The sequence below is a fragment of the Cimex lectularius genome, unplaced genomic scaffold (assembly GCF_000648675.2).
Source record: "Cimex lectularius strain Harlan isolate CLEC.00 unplaced genomic scaffold, Clec_2.1 scaffold171, whole genome shotgun sequence".
In the NCBI taxonomy this organism is placed as follows: Eukaryota; Metazoa; Arthropoda; class Insecta; order Hemiptera; family Cimicidae; genus Cimex; species Cimex lectularius.
Window position 1 is genome coordinate 545,376 of NW_019392711.1, and position 11,049 is coordinate 556,424.

At 31.4% G+C, this 11,049-nt stretch overlaps 1 protein-coding gene across 1 annotated transcript; it reads right to left on the bottom strand.

Annotated features, from left to right (window-relative positions):
* Positions 1-874: 874 nt before the first annotated feature.
* Positions 875-10,821, bottom strand: LOC106667597. The gene is made up of 5 exons (XM_014395643.2): positions 10,034-10,821; positions 6,182-6,451; positions 4,982-5,247; positions 4,530-4,916; positions 875-2,197 (listed from the first exon to the last, which is right to left on the bottom strand). Exons 1-5 carry the CDS (start codon positions 10,097-10,099, stop codon positions 1,699-1,701), a joined length of 1,488 nt encoding a protein of 495 aa, XP_014251129.1. The 5' UTR covers positions 10,100-10,821; the 3' UTR covers positions 875-1,698.
* Between the last annotated feature and the right edge of the window lie 228 nt (positions 10,822-11,049).

Consider the following 11,049-nt stretch of genomic DNA (forward strand, 5'->3'; position numbering starts at 1 on the left):
TAGTGATCTACTACATTTTATGATTTGACAGCATTTGGGGAGTCAGCTATTTTATGAAAAATAGATCAGCAAGAAATGAACTGAGCCAGAATGTTTTCTTCGATTTACCATTTGTTTTGATGGTCAAATTTCTTGTAAAATTTGATGACTCTTGTTACGGCATATGTAGCTTGAGACAAAGAAAGAGAACCTTGTGCTCGCTCTACAAGAGAACTTAGAAAAGTTTCATTTAAAAAAATCAAGAGATAGCAATTCAAAAATTATTATATTCGAGCGGAGAAAGGAAAGTGCGTGAATATATTCAGGTTTGGGCTGGTATGTAAGTCACTACTGCCCGAATGACCCCAGCACCCTACTAAACAAGAACACTAATCCATCTCTGAAGATGGTGGGATGCTGAAACACGCCTGACAGGCCAAAACAGTGAAGATAGGCAGATGCATGACTAGTACTGAGAACACAACAGATTTTTTAACCAAATAAAACTGAAACTGTAAAAGCGTTTAATAGTTAACTATTTTAAAATTATCTGATGACACTGTTAAAGAGTATTATTTTATAGTATAATATATTATTATGGTATATTATACTATAATTTTTAAATGCAGAACTTATTCAGAACTATTGCAAACTAAAGAGGTAAAAAATTAAACATGAGAAATGATAACATTTATTGAATTGTAAAAACAAAAGTTTCCTGTAAAGTGTTTGCATTGTTTAAATTTTCTCATTTGATATATTTCACTGTTTTATTTATTACACTACCATTATTGTTTTTACTGCTAACCTGCAAAAATATAACTACACTTTGAAAAGCATTATTTAACAGATCTATATATAAAAATAGTGGTAAGGTCTATTAAACACTACCATCTTTTTTTTTTCTTTTTTTTCCCCATTTCGAATATCATTCATATAACTCAATTAATAATGATTATTGACCTTAGTACATACATCAGTCAATTTACAGTTTAATTGATTATACTCTTATTTTAAATTATTATTTATGAGCAAAAATAATTTATATTCCATTATAGTGTTTGTGCTGATAAAGTATATTTATAAAAGAAACTATAATTTCTATTAACATAAATATTAATTTACATTGTAGCTGTAAAATGTGTAAATACGATAGTACATTACAAATTGTAGTAAATAACTTCTGTACATTTTTTATCTCTGTTTTTATTGCAGATTAAAAAAAAAAAAAGTTCACTAATTTAAACAAACAATACATACAGTTGGAACTGTACTTTCAATATTCAAAAAAGTGGAATAACAAATTGAGAGCAGGTTGCTAGGAAGCATTAAATTTCATAATAATTTATGATAGATACGCAAGGTGAAATATTTTTTTCAGTCTTTATAATAGTGAACACAATTTTTACTCGCTTTTTTGGGTTATTTTTATGAATTACTAAAATCTATAAAAGACTACTTCTACTTTTCTTTAAAATTTGTTTCTACCAACAGTAATAGACCATATGCTTTATTGCATTAAATGGTTTATAAATAATGTGTAAACTTTAACAATCCCCTTAATTAAAACAACTTAATCTCTCTTCGACTGAAAAAATATGTAATATTTTAAAACAAAGAATTCTTCAGTTGCTACCATCATGTTTAAATGGTAATATAATTTTATTACCTTTAGTTATTCAATAAATTGAAATTGTACAATAAAAATCAGTCTTATGGTCAATTTTTTCCTTGTGGACATTTATTTGGAAGAAGTGGCAAATGCGACGCTGCATCTGTTTCAGCACAAGAATCGTCCAAGTAAGCTGTCTGAAACAGTTTATTTGTAGAGTTGCTATTGCAGCAATCGGTTTTGTCGCCAACTCTTTCTTCGTCGTTTTGTTTGAAACCAAAAGATATTTTAACCGGATCTTTACTACTACTAGTCTCAGTCTGGCCTTTAGTGACCACATCTATGACGATAGGATCATTGTCATTGTCGTCAATTTTAATGTTTACGGAAGTATCCTTTCTGTCTTTATTCTGCACCTCCTCGTTTATGTCATCCATCGAACTCTGCTTGAATTTTATTACTATCTCTGCCTTCTTGGTTTGCAACTTCAAAACCGAATCATTCTTACTTCCGCAAGGCGCATCCCCAGCTTTATACGTAATGCCATCGTCTGCGCTTGAATCACCATACTCAGAAATTGAAGATTTTCCTGGTTCTTCGGCACTCCTTAACAAAACAAAAACCATTATATAAATATAAAAAAAAAAGATACAAAGAACTTTTACTTTTTCTTGTCTTTATGTTAAACATTTAAAAAAATTATAGAAAAAACTTGCTATAAATATGACTCTGACTTTATATTGGATCAATATTTAATGGCATGTTAATTGCTTTATAAAAAAATTATTTGCTTTCCCTATTATTTCATTTCTACAAATTTCATTATTATCAAGTATTATCATTACATATTATAAATTAATGTGAATATTGATTTTCAAGAAGCTAAGGTATTAATTTTAATTAGAAAATCTTAAGGTAATGCTGAGGACTAACAAAAGTGATTTTTGAGTCATGGATAATTAGGACTTATTTGAACTTAATAATCATAAACCTTAATCAAATTATTATTTCTTTTTTTAATTTTTAGGCCTTTTTTCTTGGTGTTTTAAAAGTATGTTCAAATGTATAACAATACCTTTTTTTAAGTAGATTGTTCATTTCTTTACTGCTCAAATACAAAAGAATTTTAAAGTACATTTTTGAGCAATAAAGAAACAAACCATTACTTGAAAACGGATGTCAAAACATCATAAGTACATTTGAACATGTGGAAATAATTTAAAAAATAAAGCAATTCATAAAAAAATACAAAAATTAAGGACAAAAAAAATGAAGAAAAATAGTTATTTTCATTTTAATACCACGAAAAATGGCTGTAATTTTGAAGTTTATACATAGGTTTCCAAAACGGATTATTATTTAATCCTTTTTCTACTTTGTTACTGAACCATTATATTCCAATATATAATAAAAACTGTCTAAAAAAAGTATCTACAAACACTTCATTATTATTCTGCAGGTAGACTTGAATAAAAATGTATGTTACTGAGTTTAGTATGTCAAATGTGTAAGTGACTATATTTGAAAAGACTAATTTGAGATTCTTTGTTATGTGCAAAATATAAATGCTATTAAAAATGTATATAATTTTTTTCAATTGATTAATCTTTGTGTAAGGTATTGGTTGAAAAGAAAAAGTTAGTGTCACGAGTGGGATTCGAACCCACGACCTTTGGCTAAATATGCCACTGCTCTACCACTTGAGTTATTGTGACTTCGATCCACTCGGACACCCATCTCAACCTACCTTTCAATTTTCCCTTTTTTTTCCATTTCAACCATACCTTACATAAAGATTAATTAATTGAAAGAAGTTATTGGGTCAATTGGACCACAAAATACAATGGATGTATATAATTTTGATTTAACTGCAATGTAAAAATTTAAAAAACAAAAACTAATTTTGTCTAATAGTGACATTTATTTATTAATGATAAATATCTTTTACCTAGGTTTATTTAATCCTTTTTTTAAAAAGGATTGAACACCACACACTCCATAATTCATCATTTCTATAGGTTTATTTATTTAATTTAAAAAAAGAATATATATTAAAATAATCTCTTACCTCCCCCTATTGCTACCTATTATTATTACCTATACCAAAGAGTAGGGAAAAAGACTATTTTCTAAATTAAAAAGAGACTAAAGATTTTGGTGTTTGTCAGATTTCCCCTCAATTGTCTGAGAGCCAAATTAATTATGCAATGAACAAAAAACAAGAGTGACCGTTTAGAGAACTAATAAACCGTTTCAATAAAATTAGTAAAATAAAATACTTCTAACATCCTAAACGAATGTTATTGATCAAGCATGATTTAAATAAATAAAACTAAAATAAACAAACTAAAATTAAAATGTTTTTTCAATAATTATATGATTATTACATATCCAAATTATATGAAATTTGTAATTGAGTACAATTTAATTGTTCCAGCAACCTTTTTGATTAGATTGATTCATAAACATTTTTTCTAATTAATTTTGTATTTTCTTATTAATTATTATGTAAACTCTGAATTTTATGAAGCCGATTGACAATTAAGACATCCACATGTATAGTTAATACAATTGAAAATAAATACAATAAAAGTGGATATCATTTATTAATTTAAAAACATAATTTGCAAAGTAAAATAAAAATAATAAAATGTAAATATTTTATAATCTTCTGTTTTTTGTTTGTTTGTTTATTTGAGTTAGCAGTTTTGTGAGGATTCCCTTGTCGGGATTAATGGAGAGACTCTTGAAAGGTGATTACGTGCATAAGGCCATTGAAATCGTCTGGAAAAGTTGTCATTTATTAATTGGTTTAATTATTATCAAAGTGAAGAAACAAATCATCAACAATCGTCATCAATTGAAATGTTCTAAGGTTTTGTTTTGTTTTAAAATGATTGTAGTAATAAGATTAATTTTAAAATGTTTTAAGACCAACCTTTGTTGTACAGGGATGTACGATTGATCACCACCAGAGCTTTTACCTATCTTGATATGCCATGAAGTTGATAAATCTTCACATCTTTGATTTCCATTTGGTGTGACATTAACTGCTTCTAAGGTTCCATCACCTTCATCAGAACCACAAAATTGCTCATTTTGAACACAAACACTACTCTCATCATTAAAAAATATATGTAAATTACGAACTCCTTTCAAGTCAATACTTGTTTCATCTTTAAAATTTCCACTTTCAGCAAAGTTTTTCAATTTACTAATATTCTCTGCTTTATGGCTTGTGCCTGAGATGATGTTGGGCGAAAGCGGTGGAACTGTCTGTGTTTGGAGAGGATTCTTTTCAGGAGCATTCTGAACGTAAATGACTCTGTAAACAGAAATAAAATTCTAATCAGTGGAGAAGAGGGTCCAATTCAAACAGCCAAAAAGTACCTATTGAAGGCTTTCCATCTCTGACAAATGTGCATGTAGGCTTTACATTGGATATACATGAAAACAACACCACCTGTGAAGCCTATTGCTACAACTATTAGTTTTGTCCAGAATGGCCATTCGAGAATGCCGTCACGTATCTCTTCTGCAGTACGATGGATTAGCACATAAAGTGACCAGATTACACACGTGAGAGCTATTGCATGGAATAAAACTGCACACAGTAACTTCCTCCTTTCAAAGCCTGTCATTTCAAGTGGTTCCCACTATAACAAGTAAAAAGGAAGAAAGGAAACATAAAACACTAAATACCATAAATTCTTAACAACTGAAATTGATGATTATAACAATTCGCAAAGATAATCTACCTTAATTTCATGTTATATTGTATTTATTTCACTATGTAGTTGCAAAATGTGATTACACTTAACGTTAGTTGTAATTTTTTTTTTTTACCACCAAAAATAAATGGGCCAAATTTTCACAGTACTGATGATCCAAATACTAATTCAGTAATTTAAACTGTGCTAAGATTTTTTTTTTAATGCAAATCAAATACATACAAAGATCTACAACGATCAAGAAAATATAAGTGAAAGAAATATTGTTGGTAATTAAATATAAATGCCAAATTTTGGTAGAATGTTTTCTGTAGAAATGAGTATCAAATTAAAAATTGAAAATGAGAAAATGTTCCCTTCTAAACTAAGATTGAAATTTAAAGACATTTTAATCAATATATATTTTTTTAAATGAAAACTAACTCCTATTTTTTTACATCAACAAACAGAAGCTTGTAAGATTTCTCTATATTGTCTGCGAGCTAACAACTTGCAACAGCAATGGCAAAGAGAGGCTGGTAATGACCAAATTACAAAAGCTGGTTAAATGATGAAAAATTAAAAAGTATATAATTTCATGTTTAAAGAAAGCTACATCAAAATAACATCAAGCTCTCTACTGTTAAGGGGAAAAAATTCTCTATTCCTCTACAGTTGTTACATTTATACATTTTTTCCTGGGTAATATTCAATGCCAGATCATTGACATTTTGAAAAATAAGTAAAAAAGGAATAAAAACATTTATATTCATTCTTAAATAATTGTTTAGAAGTTTATACCTTAAATGATGTATTAATATTTTTATGCATGCTATTAAACTATTTCATATGTATTAGCCTTCTAAAATGATAAAACAACCTCCATGAACGGCTTCGTCTTGGTATGCATTATGAACTGGAACTTGCAGAGCTCACAACAGCGGATATTGGAAGATTTGATCCACTGCTGGAGGCAGGCCTGGTGAACATAACGAAGAGAGCCAGCACAGTAGCATGGTGCGATAAGGCCACCCTCTGCATCACCTTCACAGTGACAGATCCGACATATTTCTACATTTGTGGACGTATGACTTGACGTCTGTGACTCACTACGGCATGATTCTTGACTCTTGCTTGAATGGACATACATCTAAAATAAATAAAAAAATTAAATTAATTAATGTTTATAGAAAATAAATAATTTTTACATATATAGGGAGGTCCTACAGGGTTACTACAATCAATAAATGACATTAACTTATTATGATGTTTAAATAAATTTTCAATTTAAATGTAACAGTTATTATCATGGAAGAATAATATTGAAGTTTGTCATTTCCCTGCTGCTCTTATGGGTGAGTCACAAATTTCAACATTTTGCAATCTTAAATAGTCCACCTGTTTTACAACAAGCAGATCTTATATTAAATGACCAAACTGGTCTTCCTCAAAGCTCCAGTTTATCTGCCTCCCTCTTTTATTGTTATATTAATGATATCTCAAATATTGCACCTACCACCTCTACATAGATTATTTCCAAATCTTTCCTTTTCACCTCATGACCTTCAAATCTCAATAACACAAATCCAAGAGGATCTTAATGCTTGGGCTGTTGAAAATGGCTTTTTCTCAACATAAATAAGTTCTAGGCTATAGCGTTTGGATTCTTCATCCTTACCTCCTATTCCTTCACTCTGCATTAACAACCAACCGATCTCCTTTTATCCATCTGTCAAAAATCTTGGATCATCCTTGTTCAAACCCTATCCTGGAAACCCCAAATTTCTGTTCTGAAGTTTCTCCACCTTCTTTTAATTCCGTCATGCTAGCCAACTCTTCCCAATCAGCACCCGCAAACTCCTGGTCTCTTCCCTTGTGCTTCCCCATTTTGATTATTGGTGTTTGGTCTAAGTAAGACTCATTAAGAGTTTGTTAACAGACTCAAAAGAAATTGCTTTCTTAGGTTCATATTTAGCTTCCCAAAGAGATCTCATGTGTCTCTAATATGTATTGTGAACTGAAATAGCTGTACCTCTCCTATCTAAGGCCATACTTTCTTGGCCCCTTCTTCCATCAAAAAATTTCTTCCCAATCTCCTTCCTATATTTATAATCTGTTAACATTTAAACACTCGTTCCTGCCCTTTTGATGCCTACCCACTCTCTTACAAATCCACCACTTTTGATCGTTCATTCCTTATCCATTCCTACTATCTCTGGAATTCTCTACCTAATTTAATTCACTGTGCCTTAACCCTTTCCACCTTTAAATCCTGTCTTTTTGACTACCCCCTGTTCTTACTCGTTAACACTGAGGATGGTTAATTTTCCCCTTTTTATTTAATTTAGTATGTCTCATTTATTGTTTTTTCCTATTACATTTAAATATTTATATAATTTTGATTCAAATTGTGCCAATTTTTGTACTCTTTTGTTATTCAAGGAGGCCTAAAGCCCCAGAATAAAATTTATTTTCTTCTACTTAATAAACAAAACACGAACTACAAATGATCACAAACAGCACAAAAGATGAACAGTGCAGAAGTAACTAAATTTATTTCAAACTTATTTATTTATCAAAATTATGTACCTATTCAAATGTGGATTATACACTGATGGACTAATTTATTAACACTCAATTTATTTAGTTTACAATTAAATCCATTATCTTTCCACATTAGATACAGGTAATTAGGAGCTATCGTAATCAAAGTAAAGAGTAAAACAATGTTTTGTTTACTTCCTTTGTTTAGTTTTTTGTACTGATTAATCCCATTTACACAAAAAGTAGCATTATGCTCTTCCATTGTGCTACGCCTGTATATTTCAGCTAATCTTTTTCCTTTGTTAATTTCATTTGATAATATTCTTATTCTTAAACCTTTTCCAATGGCTCCAGTCAGGCATTTGAGTGAGTATGATAATGACAAGGTTACATTATTAGAGGAAAGATTTAGCCAGCGAGATGTCGCCAGGAGACTTGAGTGTAAATCACTCTACAATAAGAAGAGTTCTTCGGCACTTCAGAGAAACAGGGCTTCAAACTAGAAGGCCAAGCCAGGATCGACCTAGGAAGAGGGAGGATAGACTCATCCATCATCAGGCTTTATGAACCTCAGCATTATGGGACATGAGATAAGAAATCTGATGACAAGTTCGAATATTTTAATTTCCTCCAGGATTTTAAAAAGAATAATGAAAATAGCCATGGCACCCGGCACGTTGACCTCTTCTTACCACAGCTCACAAAATGGCCAGGCGGGAACATGTGAATAGGACATTGAAAGAATGGGAAGTGTTCTCTTTACAGATGAATCTTTAGCGTAATTTAATATGGAGACGTTCAGGAGAGAGGTATGCCCCTGGGGTGGCATTTCCTGGTCCGCACCGAATTGGTTGTGCGAGTGCTATAACTTCACAGAGGTACTTGCAAGACATAATCGAAGAACATGTAGTGATATTTGCCCCAATAATGCCAGCCAAATAGAGCACGTGTTCTGGATGACTTTAAATGAGGTTGGAGTTGAATGCTTGGTGTGGCCAGTTTTAAGTCAAGATTTCAACCCAATCAAACACATTTGAGACCAACTTAAGCAACACACAACCCAGGTCCTAACACCCTAGAAGAGTTGGAAACATCTGTTGATGATAAATGGGAAAGAATTACTGAACATTTTATCAGAAATCTTCTCCAAAGAATGGAAAGGCATTTAACGAATGTGATTCATCAAGAGCTTGAAATACTTGATATTAAAGGGGGTAAAAAAGTTGTTTTTTTACAATTTGTTGGATTCATGAGGAGCAGTCAAGAATGAGGTAGTTTGGGGTGGTTAGGGATGGTGTGGCCAGCTCGAAGACCAGATTTGAACCATTTTGAACCAACTTAAGCGACATGTACGATGGCGAAACCCAAGTCTTAACACCCTAGAAGAGTTGGAAACGTCTGTTGATGATGAATGGGAGAGAATTACTAAGGACTTATCAGAAATCTTTTTCAAAGAATGGAAAGGTGTTTAACGAATGTGATTCATACCAGAGCTGGAAATACTCGATATTAAAGGGGGTAAAAAAGTTTTTTTTTAATTTGTTGGATTCATGAGGAGTAGTCAAGAATGAGGTAGCTTAGAAAAACATCTTTTTCCTTTTTTTGCTAACATTTCGACCTTTATTCGGGTCATCTTCTTCAGGTGCTATTCTTGTGGTTTTGTGTGAAATTGTTGTAATTCACTCCGTTCACAACCAAACTTATTTTTGGTACGCGAAATATTGATAAACCTAAATACATTAAAATTTATGGGTGGTGCGTTTATTTTGTCCATCAGTGTATATACAGGTATAAAATTCATGTAGATAAAGGGCCTAAGTAAAAGCTGAACTAACCAGAGTAAGTATAGGTCAAAGGGAAAATAAAGAAAGCGGTTTAAAAACAAAAAAATACCTATAATTTTACATGATTTTGCAATTGAACATAGGTATGTTAGAGTTGAAATAAAAAGACCTGAATCATTATGCATATCAGAAGGTCTAAATGACAAATATCAATGTCAAATGTTTACAATCTTCACCGTCAATTCTTTAAATATATATACAGCAGCCGACATTTAGATATGATTTCAATGTATATTCCAAATCAAATAATTAACTTTTATAATAGCACGGCTGTTAATCCGTAGTAATGTGATTTTCACAACAACGGACATAAAAACTTTAAAAAAAGTCATGATAGGACTTACGTGATTTTCTAATTGTGTTCCATTTTCAGGATTCGTTGTGTTTGTGGTCGTCTGTTGTAAGGTCATAATTCACACTTCCGCTGCAGACTCAAGATAGATTCATTTTAAAAGTCGATCTCTGCCGTTTTGCGCGCATTCATTCCGAAATACATTCGTACAAAAGGGTGAATTTACGGATGGATTTCTAATAATAGAGTGGTACGGTGTCGACAAAGTACGGGATAAAAGCCTCGCTAAAAGGAATCGTGAAGGGTGAGGGCTAAAAGAAAATTTACAACTCGCTCCAACGAATATTCCGCCGTTTAAAAAGCAATACATATGATTGAATATTTGAATTTTCCAAACTCTGGAATTTGCTGAATCCCCTGGAATACAGAACCGAAACAGTTGAGAGGAGTACAGTGCGAGAAGGAGAACATGTCTGAAGTCGGGAGGCTCAGCTGATCCGTCATCGCTCAGATGTTGAGATTCACTTTTCTACTAGATCTTCAAATACACGAACTATTGATTAACATCAGCCTTATCTTCACCCATTTTCAAATTTAAACGGAAATTTAACGTCCGAGTTTTATTATATTATTATCTCTCACACAGTGGACAAAAACGATATGTTCTTGCTGAAGAGAGGAACAAGATACAAACAAACAAAAAAAATTAATCAAAAATCTACAATTTACGTCTTACTGACTTCCTTAATTCGCAGTTTGCCCAGGATCACTCACTTCATACGAGTGGACAAATTCCAAAATTGACCCAAATTATAATTTTATTACTGTATGTAACAATGCCATTTTTACATAAATGCTTATTAAAACTAGGACGATTGGATCCAAATCCAACAATGGAGTTGGTGCTGGAGTTTTTCATGGCAATCAACTATACAATTTTAAACTACGATCAATATGTAACAACTTTATTACAGAATTATTAGCAATAAAAAAAAGCACAACCTTTACAGATAAAAAAGTGAGTTATCTGTAGTGATAACTTGTCTGCAGTATTAGCCATAAAACTAA

Bases quoted from the DNA above. Each gene is read 5' to 3' on its own strand.
- LOC106667597 (XM_014395643.2), bottom strand. From the start codon at position 10,099: ATGACCTTACAACAGACGACCACAAACACAACGAATCCTGAAAATGGA. The intron at 5,248-6,181 runs GTTGTTTTATCA...TACTTGTTATAG, and splicing joins AGACGAAGCCGTTCATGGAG to TGGGAACCACTTGAAATGAC. The intron at 4,917-4,981 runs GTACTTTTTGGC...TTCTGTTTACAG, and splicing joins AGATGGAAAGCCTTCAATAG to AGTCATTTACGTTCAGAATG.